Genomic DNA, 15,283 nt, shown 5'->3' with positions numbered 1-15,283 from the left:
TTGCCTTTTTGTCAGGTATGTCCATCTGTAGAATGAAGCTGTTTGCAGTGCATTTAAACCTGCTGAACTGATTTCATAAGAGCCTTAGATCTTTAAAAAAGGGAAAAAAGATGTTTATGTAAAATAACACAGCCTATAGTTTAAAACTGTGACACTTTTCTTATTTCATCTGCATAATGATTAAATTGTCCTGATTGTGGTTACATTACCAAATACTGTGGAGGTTTTTTTGTGGGAAGTATTGTAGCATGTGATCTGGCTATGCAGAATTTTTGTTGCAGCAAGTGAATGTATCTAACTTTGAAGATTTGTTTACATTGTTTTTCACATAATGAAAAAGTTAATAGTCAACATTTCTTTGGGGGTGGGGTTCTTCCAGTGGACCAGTGCTCTGTGTGGTGATGAGCAGTAATGGTGAACAGTGTTACAGTGGGGGAACAGATGGCCTCATCCATGGCTGGAATACAACCAACCCGAACATTGACCCCTATGACTCCTATGGTACGTTGCTTTCACACGCACAAGTGAAATGATATCTTTAGTGACATTAATGTTAACATGGCTAAAATAGTATCATTTGTAGTTAATGCTTCTTTGAAAATTTAAAGGAGAAAATTGCATGTTGGCTTCAGTTTTAATACAGATGCTGATTGATGAGAAGATAAAATTTGTCATTTTCTTAAAAAAAGCCTTGATGTCATCACAATTTTGAGAAACAGGTTGAAAAAGTGTAGGACTAAGCTTTATACTTGGCAAATACAGCAAATGTGTATTTTAATGTTCTTTTTCTTCAACAAATCTTGATGCAGTTGAGATAAAAAGAGGTTGTATAGTCTGAGTCTAAAGCTGTTAATGTTGTCTGCAAACAGCTTAAAAAGCCCAATTGGGTAAGATTTACCAGGTCTGAAAGGATGGCAGCCTTGTGTCTGTGTGTTAAAACATTTTCACCTCTTGTAGCTTCAGATGTGGTTGACCTCAAAGTTGACTTCTGGAAAAAAAGGGACTGATGTGCCTTTAATGGTTGTTTGAGAGTTAATTTTAAAATCAAAAGTGTGTTTTGCCAACTTTGATACTGTCCATTCTGCTGAAATATGATTTTGTTCCATTAGTTGTAACTGGATAACTGAATGCCACATATGCTGATGAAATTCAAGCATCTTCATACAAGAATAATTGACAATTCTGTATTGATATGACCTGATTGGTCTTGGGTTTTTTTTATGGACTGTCTTCTTAAAAGTTCATCCATAAACACAGACCATGATACAACTATTGACTTAATTCAGATTTTGTTTTGAAATGTGGTTTGTTTTGTTTTTTTCACAGATCCATCTGTTCTAAGAGGTGCTTTTGTAGGCCATACAGATGCAGTGTGGGGTCTGGTTTACAGTGGAGCACACCAGCGTTTGCTATCCTGTTCAGCAGACGGCACTATACGTCTATGGAAAGCTACAGAAGTCGCGCCAGCTCTCAATATATTTAATGATAATCAAGGTAAAGAAAATTGCCCTACCTTAAAGTTTATGAGCATCGCTGTTCAGAGTGCCATAATTTTGGCTACTGAATAGAAATCCTTCTTGTTGTTTTTGCTGGATTTTATATCTTTATGACTGGTTTTGGGAAGAGTACATTTTGGGTGCCTTCTCCTTTGACACCAGCTGAATAGATACCTATACACAGGGGGGCAGTCACATACAGCTAAAAGCCAACTGCTGCAGGTAAACCGCTGATGTTACCAAAACTATGAAGTACAATGTATTAGCCCCATATTTCAGATTCAGACTGAGTTTCCATTAGGCTTTTGCTTTTGGTGCGTCCAGAATGAAAAACTCTCTTCCCCCAAGAGAGGTTTGGATTAGCTGGTGCTTTGTCTGAGGCCAGTGGCATTGTACCTTCCGGATTATGTTCCTTGTGCCTCTAATACAGATTCCAGTTGAATTTCTAAGTTTGCACATTAACTAAATAGCAATAACCTAGTCATCCTAAACACTGCTAGCTGAAAAAATTTGCTTTTTTGGATTAGGTTACTGAAATATCATGCACAAATCAAAATTCTACTGTTTAGAGCCTAATTTCTTAAAGTTGCTGTCTGAGTGAGTGCTCTAGAATGAGCCTGTTGACATTGCCCAACTTTCTTAGAGCTGATGGTCCTAAAGGCAACCCACGAACTGAGATAGTTCCTTGGTTCTTCAGAAGAACTTTGAGGCCAAATAAACTTCGTCATAACTGAAAAGACTGAATTATGCTGCAAAGCTGGTCCAATCTGCCATTTAAAATAGACTGAGCAAAATAGAAATATTTCACGTGTTTTAGTTCTTGCAGAGCTATGTTTCCAAAGGTCTGCAAGGTTCTGTGAAAACGTAATCGGTTTGCTGCTAGCTTGCCTATCCATCTACTTTGAAAACTTCTTGGTGGTGTTTGTTGTGGGTTTTTTTTGTTTGTTTGTTTGTTTTTTGTCTGGGGTTTTGTTTTGGTTTAACTATGAAATTAAGGGAGAAGGGGAAATTAGTCTTGCTTTACAGAGCTAATCTTTGGGGTTTTTTGTGTTCCAAACTGGAATGAAACCCAGTTGTGAAATTCATAGATCCTCCTTTGAAATGGAATTTTCTTGTGGCTTATTGAGAACCTTAAACTAACTCTCTAAAATATCTAGCAGTCATCACTTAAGTCCTTTAGATTAACTGTTGTAGGTTTACCAGGAAGCTGCAAATAAGCAGGAATGGTAGTGGTAGAAAAGGTCACTTCAGAAACAGTACATGTTTTCTTTTCACACCAATCATGTTTGGCTTTTTTGGAGTGCCTGTAGATAAGTACCACCACTCCTGAGCAACATTCCTGAGGTTATATGTCCAAGAAAGGTGTTTCTCCCATAAATTTTAGGTTTAGAGGGAGGTGATGATATTCCTGCGTTATCTGGATCCATGGACATTAGGTTGCTTAACATTCAGTGTCTCACACTCTACCTCTTCCTCCTCCTCCTGGCGTTTGTTGCAACCATTTTTTTCCTTTCACGTAGCAGGTGGCAAACAGCACATTCAAGGAGAAAAATTCCAAGGGATATTTCCTATACCCAAGCTCTGCTGATTTGGCCTTCTGTCCTGTAGCGTTCAGATAGCTACAGTGTAAGGAGATCAGTTGTATACCGCAATAGGCAGGATGGACGAAGCTTTGTAATACAAGTTTATAATGTATTTGTGTATAACTTTCCATGCTGACAGTGTCAGCGTATAAAATTTGCACTTGGAAAGCTTTGGCAGTTTTTAAGCTTTGAATTTGCCCAGGTTAATAATAACATTGATCATCTGTCATGTAAATGGTTTTATGACTTCAATTTGATGTCCTTTTACTTAATGCCATGGAGTTTTGTTTGAGAATTGCTCTTACAGTAAAAGGAAGAAAGAGTGGGCAGGGAGTTCATTCTTTCTTAGTTTCAAAGTAGATTTTTGTTCAGCTGCAGCTCCAGATACAGCATCTTAGTAAACAATGTTGTTGATACACATATCAAAAAACCCAATGTTTAAAATAGTGATTTTACAGAGCAGTCTGTTTATATTGGCATAATGTAGATTTTTAAATGTAACATTTCCTTTCATAATCATGGCCCTTTTGATATTGAAGTGCTTACTGCTTGGCATTTTTTGTTTATTTTTCACTTTTCTTTACACCAGCTAAATCTTATGAAAATGCTCTCTATGTTGCTTTCTAGAAATGGGAATCCCTTCATCAGTAGATCTTGTGAGCAGTGACCCAAGCCTCATGGTAGCATCATTTAACAGTGGACACACTAGCATTTTTAACATGGAGACACGGCAACGAATTCTTACCCTGGAGTCCAGTGTGGATACTAGTATGTATCAAAACAAAAACAAAAATTTGCTTGTTTAAGATTGATACTGTTGGTAGTCTTTTCAATGTTTCCAGGCAATTAGGCAGTGTCATGATAAATTATAATGTGAATTAAGCTATGTTTTGAGACATAACAGTAAATTATTACTTTTGAAAGAAGGTAGAAGAAACAAGCCCATGCTGTCTCAATTCCTTTTCAAGGAACAGAAGCACAAGAAAAAGCAGAGTTCTCTTAAATTTAGCCCAGTGATCTTTGCAGCTTCAAAATTTCCATTCTCTCTTCAGTCCAAATTGCAAGATAGAGTTAATATCAGGAAAATGTAAAGTTAAATTTATTACCAGTTTGGGAGTCTCTGTGTATTCTTTTTTAGTTTACCTCAGAGGTATGCCTTTTCTATGTTTTATATATACTCTTGGCTCATTTGCAATTGGGCTTTAGTTGAAGTTTTCACTGTAGGAGAAAAGCAAAGGTCCAGTGGAAGAGTATTCACAGGGTCCCATGCCTTGGATCATGGCAGTGGCCAGTATCAGAAGTTTTAGAGGAAACTGTAAGGAACCTGTGATTAGTAAATTATTTTATCCTGGCATTAGGAAGGAGACAGAATGAGCTGAAGCATGAGGTTTCATATTCAGGCCAAAATGGTAATCTGATAACAATATGATGTTCAGTATTTTTTAAAATTTTGATAATCTTTTCCCCTAAAAGTGTTATGTCGCTCAATTCTACTATGTAATTACATTTTTAAAAGAGAGTATGCCCTTGTTGGCTTTGCTTGTCTGTTTTAAAATAGTTAAATGACTCTTGTCATTTTATAAGAGGGAATGGAAAGTGCCATCCCGCTTCTTGATATTATTCCTTACTGTGCAGGATTTCTTTTTTTTAACCCACATCTCTATTCTGTCTGAAAAAAGTCCTGAATCAATTATCTCTATTCAGTGGAAGTTACATGTCGTCTTTTTTTTTTCTTCTGTTTTTTTCACCACCTCCTCCTTACTGTAATTCAGTAATATTCCTTTAAGAAAATGTGGCTGTGGTACGACATCCAGCAGTCCCTGTTTAGTATCTTTAGTTACGTAACAGTGCTATAAAGCTTACATGTACTTAAAAAGAAAATAATTATTTTTACGAGAACTAGGCAAGAGGAAAATGAGTCACCTGAAATGCCCTGCTACCATCACTTAGGGACTCCGTTGTTCAGTATAAGCCTCACTCTGCCTGGCATTTCAAAACTGTGAGGATACCTGGCCATGATGCAGTCTTGTGCTTTTAGTAATTTTACAGGGGTTTATTGATATGAATGGGTTTTTTTCCTTAATTTATACATCCATTATTTTTAAGTGTCCTGTGAATGCTGATACTACCTGACACTTGAGATTTTTATAGAAAGATGTAAATTCAGATCTTTACCACCTTAGTAGCAAAGCAATGCTATAGTAGTATTATATTTTGTTTATTTTAGTAAGAATTTTGATTAGATGATGTGTTCTTTGGCCTCAGTTTAAATACAGTCAACTTCCACATGAAAGAAAATAACTGTATTTCGATGTTCTGTGGAGTGGCTATTTGTGTTTCTGTTGTAATCTATTTCTCTTAAGACCATTCTTTCACTAGTCTGTGCATCACAGCAATGCCTAGATTTCAAATCAAAAAACTTCTGGTTTTTTTTGTGTGTGTGTGTATATATATATGATATTTCAAGATTCTTGAAGACTAGGAAAATGGCTCTCCTATGAATAGTCTAGCATCCTTTTCTTCATTAAGAATTTTAATCCACATCTATCAAATAATAGTAGGTGGGTTTTACTCTGTGAGACTGAGGGCGTGGAATCTTGTTTGCTTGGAAACATACTGCTTGTAGTGTTAATTTTCCTGTGCTTTCTGTGTGTTACAAAAAAAGTTTGGCTTGACAAGAGGAGGAATGTGGAGGTAGGGAAGTGCAAAAAAGGTATTTTCACTCCGTTTTTGGCTTGATATTGTTGCCTGCTGTGCCCATCTAAAACCGTGGCCAAAAGTTGGACCTTGTTTCTTTGTATATATACTCATACGTATGATTTACCTATGCCTCTGTGTGCATGCAATTTGGAAAGTATTTTAGAGTAAACCACATTACGTAAGGTGCTATAGCTGAGAGTTTCCATTATATAAAGGTAAGAATTATTTTGCAAATAAGATGGGCTACGTATTTATTTCTTAGTAGTAATTTTTCAAAGAACTTAGCAATTTACATGTATTGATATGTGTGGGTTTTTTCTTAGCAGTCAGTTCTTCCTGTCAGATAAACAGAGTCATCAGCCATCCAACTCTTCCAATTAGTATCACTGCTCATGAAGATAGACACATCAAATTCTATGACAACAATACAGGTATGCATCTTTTCACCAGGTCCTAGTCATAGTTGTATAATATAAAGCATAAACAGAATTTTACTTTGATTAATATTGTTCACATAAATGCTGAGGGATGTCAAGAATTGGATATCCTCTGAAATAGAAATATCACCAGTAGAGCCCAAAGATTGCCAGCCCACTTAAAACTTTATTGGCACAGTGATAAGGAACCTGCATCATTCTCTCTCTATTCTTTTAAAATGCCTTATGTGTGGGGGTTATCAATACTTAACATGAAAGAAAGCTTTGTCAAAATCTTCATGTGCTTATGTTCCTGTTTCTTCTGTGGTGGTGTCTGTGTTACTTTGATCTGAGGGCAGGAAGCTCTGGCACTCCATCAGTGCTTCCAAGACCTCTGTCTGATTGCTTAGAGGTAGAAGTCCACTGGTAGGCCTTGTTCTCAATTTGATCCACTGTATTTCTCCAAATCTCTCACTTCTGCAGAAACAGCTGGACAGCTTGTAATACTTTTTCTAATTTGTAGTGGGAGTCACACTGAGATGCGTAATTATAAAGCTCTTTGGGTTTAAAGGACTTTTTGATAGGAATTGTAGTATTAATCTGGTATTCTGACTGTGAGTCTTGATAATCTTCAATTTATGACTTCTCTGCTTCCAGGTTGCACTGTCTTAAAAGTTAGAATGAGAGCTTTCAGTATGCTTATTGATTTTAAGTTTGTTACTTTCTAGATGTATGTTAAATAAGAAGAGGTGAAAGGGCCCAATGGAAGCTGAGGAAAAAGCTGAAAATAGTTGATTTGATTGATGTAATTCTGTAATCAATAGTAGAAGAAATGGCCACTCATTTTTTTTCTGTTTTATTATCTTCTGCAACAACAAGAAACATTTGACCATGATTTCTCATTTTTAACATGAAATCATTACTATAATTATAAGCTGCAATAGAACATTCTGTCTGAGTTGACTAAAATTATCTCATATTCTTATGTAGTTTATATGCATTGCTTATTAGTGTACTCGGCTTCTGCCCTCCTTCCCAGTCAAGATTTTACTCCTGAACTCATTTAATTCGCTTAAGAGGCAGATATTTAAAATGCACAGTGATTGCAGCTTCACGGTGGTTTTGCAGACAAAAAAGGTCTAACAAAGCTGGTGATACTGGTACTGTGGCTCTCCTGAGACTGTAAACATCTAAAAAATGATTTCTTGTGTAATGTTAGTGATTCAATCATGGGGCAAGATCTTGTATTTATAATACGAGCTGTGGTAGAGTTGAAGCAGTGAATACAGATAACAAAGTGAATTGCAGAAAATAACCTAAATAAATCTTTTCTTTCAAAGGAAAACTGATCCACTCCATGGTAGCTCACTTGGATGCAGTTACAAGTTTAGCTGTTGATCCTAATGGCTTGTATTTGATGTCTGGCAGTAAGTACATTCAGATTTCTTTTTCTTTTTCTCATATTGGTGGCATACATGAGAATTAAAGAAAACTGTTTCCCCTTTCTTTAGGTCATGACTGTTCAATTCGCTTGTGGAATCTTGAAAGCAAGACCTGCATCCAAGAATTTACTGCTCATCGCAAAAAATTTGATGAATCCATTCATGATGTGGCATTCCACCCCTCCAAATGTTATATTGCCAGTGCAGGAGCAGATGCCCTGGCTAAAGTGTTTGTATGACAGAGTGCTTCCCTTTCAACTCTAGCTTTGTATATATTTAACCAGCTGCACAAAAGAGAAGAGGAGGGCATGAGTCTTCTTACCCTGCCCTATAATTCAGAGAATGTTTGTAAGTGTTTAGTTTTGCAGGGTGCTGTTTTCTAAATTGACGTTTGTTCTGGTTTCTGTGAGCTCAGCTGGTGCTGAGAGCTTGGAAACTCTCAGTTTCAAATAGTTAAGAAACAAACGAAATGCTTTTATTTCAGAGGGTGTGAATTTTCGTCCAGGCAGGCCTTGGGTGAAACTAAGACTATGTATTCTCTATTAATAAAATGGAGTACTGGAAAGAAGGGGTCTAATTGCATCAGGGAGTAGGAAAAGAGGGAAACTTCCTTGGATGCTTCTCATTGAGGAATCTTAAATATACTTAAAATTAAATCACCTGGAAAAAGTGTCAGTTCACATGCTCATTACTGTGTCATGGGAGAGGCACATTGTCATCCCTTTGGTATTAATAAAGTAGGTCTTGTTCAAGGAGCAGTAGTGGATAGTTAATCTCAGCCACCTGGCTGCTAGCCTAAGATAAATGCAATTAAAGGAAAGCAAATTACTAACAGAAATTAAAATGCAGTAAAGTTTTTGTTACATCTTCTGTGTTATACAGTAAATATTTAGTTTGCAAAAAAAATGATATAATTTTTTTAAAGACTGTATTAGCGTGTGGCTAGGAGCTGAGCCTTTAGTCTAGTCCCAATTAACAACAGACTGAAGCAGTCTGTATATACTGTAGTAGCAGATTTAACTTATTCAGATTTATAATGCTTGTTCTTGGAGATCTGGCACAAGAAATTATCACAAAGCTTTCCAAAGAAGCTCTCCTACAATTTAACTATCAAACATTCATCTCCTCTTTCTGTTCCTGTTAAAAAGGGTATAATTCTGGGCATTAAGGCTCACAGTGGAATACTACCTTTGAGGATTAAACCTATACCTAATGCTTTGTGTGAGTCCTGCTAGTGCAATAGGTGGGAACTATGCAAAGTTTCATCAGTTTTAGAAATTCTGCTACTTCTAGAGGTGTTTCCCAACTTCACCATTTGTGGAACTTTTAAATTTGTCCACTTCACTGGACATATTGTGTCATTGATTAGGTTACCTGAAAAAATGAGTATTTCTTGTAATTACTCAACGGATATGCTTTGTTTATGTATTCAGAGCTTCTCTGTTGATTTGAATGACAAATAACTTTTAGTCCAATCTTTTAGTCTTTTTATCCCTTCTTAAAAGAGGGGGAGTGGATTCTTCTCTATTATGTGTCATCATCAGAGTTCTTACTGCTCATAAGCCTGAAGTTGGCGTTTTCCTCTAATGGGAATGGAAGGCAGAATTTCTACTGGAGATGATTTCTGGCACTGTTGTAAGTAGGAAAGAACCCAATCTGCATACCAGCCTGAGGTTAAGACTGGAAACTGATAAAGAGTCCTTACCTTTAAACTGACACTTTGTAAAAAGGAGTCGTTGAAAGATACCAACATAGGGTTTGACTCTGTTGTTTTTAGAGTGGCATTTGGGGATGGGACCACATTTGAAGCTGATCTCAGAGTTTAAATCAACTATATTATTTAGGATAAAAGGTTGACCTGTGCTGTTTGAGCCTGCAACACATTCTATTTACTGCTAAAATATCCTGGAATATCTTTTATTGCTGAGAATATTCAGATATGTCACTTCATTATATTGATATGCAATATATTTCCGTAGATAAGATTAGAACTTTTACCATGAAACAGATGACCATAGCAATTCAGATTATTTAGTTTTTATAAAATTATTTGGTTATGATGGAAAGGGGGAAACTTGGCTGCAAAACTGAGCATTCAACTTTGTGAGAGTTCTGTGTACTTGACTCATATTCTTTCAGTGTCATTATTTTATTTCTTTTTGAAGAGGAAATTACAAAGATTTATTTGAAAAATTCTAAAAGCTATGTATATTATATATGTGTATATATATTGTAAACATGTATTAAATGTGTCTAGTAAGGGAAGACTCCATGGGTGCATTTTAATGTTTTAGTATTAAGAGTTCTCTTGAGTTTGTGTATACAAAAGGATAACAGTGTGAGTATGAAATGAATGTTGTGCTTTCGCTTACACAATACAATATGTAGTTACGGTTGTTTAAATTACTGTACATAAAACTAATAGGCCGGCATGCTTGTTTTTAAAGACTGTCATTCTGATTACAATTGGAATGTAAGAAGTGGCTGATCAAATGTGAATTGAAAGATGTTTCCTTCTCACTATTGAGCTCTTGCTCAAACCGAAAAGTGATTTTTTTAAAAGCTGGCAATAGCTAGAGGATGAGGTGCCTTTAAAAAACAAAACAAATGTAGCCTTACAAAGAGGTTGTGGAGTACATATATTTTTGTGCTGGTCTTCATAATTGATGTCAATGTCTTTTTACTGTACTTGCTCACATACTTGTAGGACTGCAGGGGATTGTGCATGAGCCTGTCAAATCTTCTGAACATCATAGGAGTTAGGGGTGAAAACAATATTTAGTTTATCTAGTCCATCTGCTTGCTAAAACAGGGTTGTAGACTTGTGCATTTTAATATTGTCTTGGCCAGTGAGGTTTTATGTATGTTCTAAAGAATTAGGCTTCCTTTTGAAGATTTCTCAATGATTACATCTCACTGACAGGAGGACTTACATGATATTTAGTAGTTTTTTGTAACTTCGTGTCAGTATACCAATCCATGTTTTGTGCCATTTTACAAATTTCTCATTGTCTTTGTAATTTGGAACCTGTATGCACGCACAGGTTCTAGGTGCGTATTTCCATTCCTTTCCACTTTCTTCAAGCTATTTCTTAGTCTGCTCTTTCCACACAACTGTTTCTTGTTTTCGGCTTTTTAGCTCAGTTCTCAGTATCTTGCTGCCCACAACACCATTCCACATGCATGATTCATTGGATTTAGTCTGAAGATCATCTGTTAAGTGTCGGTTTTGTTTGGTTGTTTTTTTCCTCTGTAACATGCTTTTGTGTAGGAAGACCACAAACTTTTGGTCTTCTGGCTAGTGTCTCACAAACCCAGATTGTATTTCTTTATTTCTGACAACTGTTTTAAATGACTTGGAGTATTGTTGCTTCTTAAGGTTCCTCTTCACTTTCAGTATGCTCTTACGATTCTTTGGCAGCTAGATACTTACTTTCCGTTTCATGATCATCCTGGGTTTTACAAGCTTTGAACTTCTGATCTCTGAGGGCACTATATTATTTTTATTTTTCCCTTTTATGTGCAGTTCTTCCTGGTTCAGTGTAATTGGAAGCTTTCATGAATGTGGTAGATCTGTTGAAGATACAAACAAAACTGGACCTAAGCTTATTCTTGCAAAAAAGTATTTTTGTGGAACATCAGTATATGGCATTTTACTATTACTATTTTTCCCATATCTAATTTACATGGTACATTTTTAATGGTTAACTCATATGATTTTTTGTGTTTGTTAGCCTGTGCTACTGATTTTGGTTTTACTAACTAATTTGATGGAAGAATTTTCAGTCTGTCCTTTATGTTGAAAATTGGTCTGCTAGGTTTAAATACTCTAATTTTTATTTTTAACTTCACTGTGCTGTTTGCTTTCACATATTTGATTCAGTTACCAAAATGCTTACACAAAATTATTTGAAATATTCTGGAAGAAGCTCTAGGCATAATTATATTGTGGAAAACATTTTCTTCACTCTTACAAAAATTCTAGTGTCAGTATTTATTTTTATGTCTCAAAGAGAAAACTTCTGACATACCACATAAAAGATTTTATTAGTTGTAAGATAATCATCCGATGAATATTTTGTGATCTCATTCATCTTTATTTTGATAAAATATGTTCTTAGGAAGAAGCCTGTAGAACTATATGCCGTGTACTGTAGGTTATTTTTTAGGTCTTGTGTTTTCAAATAACGTTACGTTAAGCAGTCCCATATGTAATGTGTTTGAGTGAGTGTGTGATGTTCACCGTACAGCTTTGTGATTAGCTCATACAACACTATTTTGCAGTTGTGAATTTAAAATAACCGTAAACTTGTCCTTTTGAATAATATGTAAGAGATAAAGGACTTAGTTACATCAACTTTTTCAGTACACCTGTTTGATCACGTGTGTGTCCCCTTTCCCTACCTCCTTCCTCATGTTTTAACAATGTAATTTTGGGGACCAGCAACTTCCATAAACTGATGTGTCATTTGAGCAGTGTTTGACTGGCAGAAGTCCTAGTCCATCCCAAAGGAAACAAAAAATTAAAAAGCAGGCATAACCATCAGATAAGCAAGTTGGGGTTTTCTTAATGACTTTCAAGGTGTGTATTGGGGAAGCGTTTGCAGGCTGTGGTTTGGCAGTGTCTTTGCAGACTGTCCTAGGGAGCCTGCTTGACACTTGTGTAAAATAGCTAGTAAACCTAGCAAAACCTAGTGATGTGGGTTTAGATAAGGAAAAAAATGCAGCCATTGCTGTTGTCCCTACGCCTGTACAAGAGACTGTAGCAGTGTTCTCCTTGGAGTCCTCGTTGAAGCATCAGGTTTGCAATCTAACACAAGTAATTTCTACAGCGTGGGAGTACCTGCAAGTGGAATTATTTGTATTTTTACTCTCAAGATCTGTAGGCAGTAGTCATTTGGATTGTGTGCTGAACAGCAAGGGAAGCAGAGAGACCATTCACTGAACTCTGTAGGGGACAGATAGTAGGTTAAATAGCCAGAACCAATGTGCCCTCCATGTGGCTGGTGTCATCGCAGGAGAATTTGGCTGAGGAGCAGTACAGAGTTTAGCCTGATGGTAAAGGAAAGGAAAGCATTTAGAGTAACAAGTTTAGCGAGGCTTTCCTGTAATGGTTCTTCAGATTTATTCATTCGTTCGTTGGTTGCAGGCTGTATGAAGGATAAAATCTAGTATATATCCAGATTCCAAATTACGCACTCTTGTGTCAAAGTAAAAGGTAGAGATTGTTCACATTTCAAAACTATGTCACTTTAGATGAGGAGATGGCAAGAGTTTTGTTATAGCTTACTACTTAAATTCTAAGAACAGACCTTACTCTTCTGCTAACATAGTCTTCATCTTGGGAACCCAGTTATGCAAAGATAAGTTCCCCAGACACTGTAGTGGGACTGCTCTTTTGCTTCTGGATAAGCATTTATTTAAAAACAAAATTGCAGGACTAAGATTTTGACTCATGATATCCATTAGTATTGAACCAAAGCCACAAAAGTTAGGAAACAGAGTAAACTTTTAGGCTTGTTTCTCATTTTTTCTTTTTTTTGTTTTTTTTGGTTTTTTTTTTTGTTTTCCCAGTCATAATCTACGCATTTAATATATGTTACATACAGTGTCACCTGTCTGATTCACTTCGTATTAAATAGCCCATTGTGTAAAAAATACTCATTCAGTCCTTTCTCATGCAAATAAGATGTGAATGGGACCAGTGGTTCCAGGTAACTTGTGACTCACTTAGCATGTATCTCTTTCAGTTTTCTGATGGGTGAGCTGATAAGATTCATGGAGATAACTGTGAAAACATGATGCTGCTTATAATATAGCATTTAAAAACATTCTGAAATTTGTGGCTGTTCAGTGGAAATTGTTTTGGACTACAGTGTTAAGAATGAGGAAATCAGATAGTAAACCACTCTACATATGGTAAATTGGTTTGTATAAGAAGTTGCAATCTTTGGGATGATAATTTGAGTTTTCTTGGGCATCTGCTGTTGATGAGCATTGTAGGGATGCTCAGCGTAGCTGTTAGTATTGAGTGACACTGAGGAAGCAAAGATTTCCCTGAAAAAACTATTCAGATGTTTCAGGAAGCTCCCTTTTTCAGTAAGGATGTGAAGGTGTTGAGCATATTTTTTCTAAATCTGGTACTGTATTTAGTTGAGGAGGGTTGCAGTAGGTGGACAGTCTTGACTCTTTCATCATCATTAGTGTCTTTAAGTTTACAAGCAAACACCATTACTGAAATGAAGAACCTGTAAACTGCCGGTCAAAACCTCCACAGTGTTTCTACTGAGCAGCAGAGAAACTGATGAAAACCGTGGTGTTAATCCATCTAGTTATATAGGGGTTTTTTTTTCAAGAAATAACCCACACAGTAAAAAATAGTATTACATACAACAGAGCAAATGAACAAACACCTGGGGAGTGGGCAGGGACTAAGATGACTTTTGTGTAACTGGTCCTTGCTCGTGCAAGTGCTCTTGTTCAGCTGATGAGACTAATCCCAGGAGGGAGAATGGTGGGAAATAAGACCTTTAAAATGATGTCTCTGCCTGTGCTAATGAACATACCTGTTGTGTAGGTTATCTATCCTATTGATACCTGTTCTTTTATCTTTCCACTTTAAATCCTTCTTTAAGCTATATTTTCTGAGAATCTTAAAATCTCATCTGCAGTGGAGTCTCATTCCAGGGTAAATTTCATAAAGGACTATTGATTTTTCTCTTAAAGTGTTTTTTGAAGGGTGGTGGTGTTTCACCGTGCCCTTCACACCACCAAAATGCTGATTTGTACCTCCTTATTCCCACTTCAATTAATTTTACCAAGTTATCTCTTACCCTACCTGCTGACTTAATTTTGCTGCTCTGCAGTCTGTTGTGAAAACTTAGGAAGTGCTGTATCATTTAAGATGTTTTTGAGAATCTGAATTCCACTACAGAAAGTGTAAATCCAGTCGAATAGTACAATTTGTGGGTCTCAACTCATTCATTGTCAGGAGAGATTTGTTGCTAGATGACAAAATCCAAATTATGGCTGAGCTAAAAAGGCACTTAATAGTAATACATGCTTTTTAGCCTAACTTTCCTCCTGGTTAAGTCTTGGTTGTGGTATTGTGTGTTAAACTAGTTTTGCCCTGCTTGTGCTGCCAAGCCATGCTGTGATCCTGGGAGGTCACATCCATGTTTAAACCATGCCTGTATGTGTGTTTTTAAGCTGCTCAAAGCCTTGTGTTGACATGGTTCTCAAGCCCAGTCTTCTTGCATTCCCTCAGTTTGAATTGCAGGCTCCCAAAATTACTTCCTTGCTCTCAAAAAAAACCCTTGGTCTTTACACTAGAGTATTAGACTGGGACATTGAGAAAAGATTTATGCAGCTGAATTTGTACTACTATTCTGAAAGGGAGGGGATAACTTGTTGCCAAGCCAAATATTATCATTATTTTTGGATTACTTACTAAAAGCAGCCAAAAACATTGTATAAGGGAGAAATGATGGACTTCAAGCTAGTATTTTTCCATTAAGAATTTATTTTTTTATACTTCTTGTCATCAAGATATACTGCTTTTTGAATGTAGCTTGTTTTCAGATGTATGGCTCCTAGACTTGTTTCCTTGCAGTCAAATATTTACAAACATGCATAGGTTTTGCAAA

General features: G+C 36.3%; 1 protein-coding gene across 6 annotated transcripts in view; it reads left to right on the top strand.

Moving 5' to 3' along the window:
- The window catches only part of STRN (striatin), a 64,796-nt gene extending 54,898 nt beyond the window's left edge, over nucleotides 1-9,898 (top strand). For 5 of the 6 annotated variants that reach the window (XM_074896920.1, XM_074896921.1, XM_074896918.1 and 2 more), the window contains 6 exons: nucleotides 380-501; nucleotides 1,327-1,494; nucleotides 3,707-3,847; nucleotides 6,103-6,210; nucleotides 7,536-7,622; nucleotides 7,707-9,898. In XM_074896920.1, coding sequence (XP_074753021.1) covers nucleotides 380-501; nucleotides 1,327-1,494; nucleotides 3,707-3,847; nucleotides 6,103-6,210; nucleotides 7,536-7,622; nucleotides 7,707-7,876 — 796 coding nt within the window. In that variant the 3' untranslated portion in view covers nucleotides 7,877-9,898. The remainder of the gene's footprint in view (nucleotides 1-379; nucleotides 502-1,326; nucleotides 1,495-3,706; nucleotides 3,848-6,102; nucleotides 6,211-7,535; nucleotides 7,623-7,706) is intronic. The other variant, XM_074896917.1, reaches the window with a different exon arrangement.
- Nucleotides 9,899-15,283: the final 5,385 nt, after the last annotated feature.

Source organism: Athene noctua, chromosome 1 (genome assembly GCF_965140245.1).
Source record: "Athene noctua chromosome 1, bAthNoc1.hap1.1, whole genome shotgun sequence".
Lineage (NCBI taxonomy): Eukaryota > Metazoa > Chordata > Aves > Strigiformes > Strigidae > Athene > Athene noctua.
This window is presented reverse-complemented; position numbering and strand designations above follow the sequence as displayed.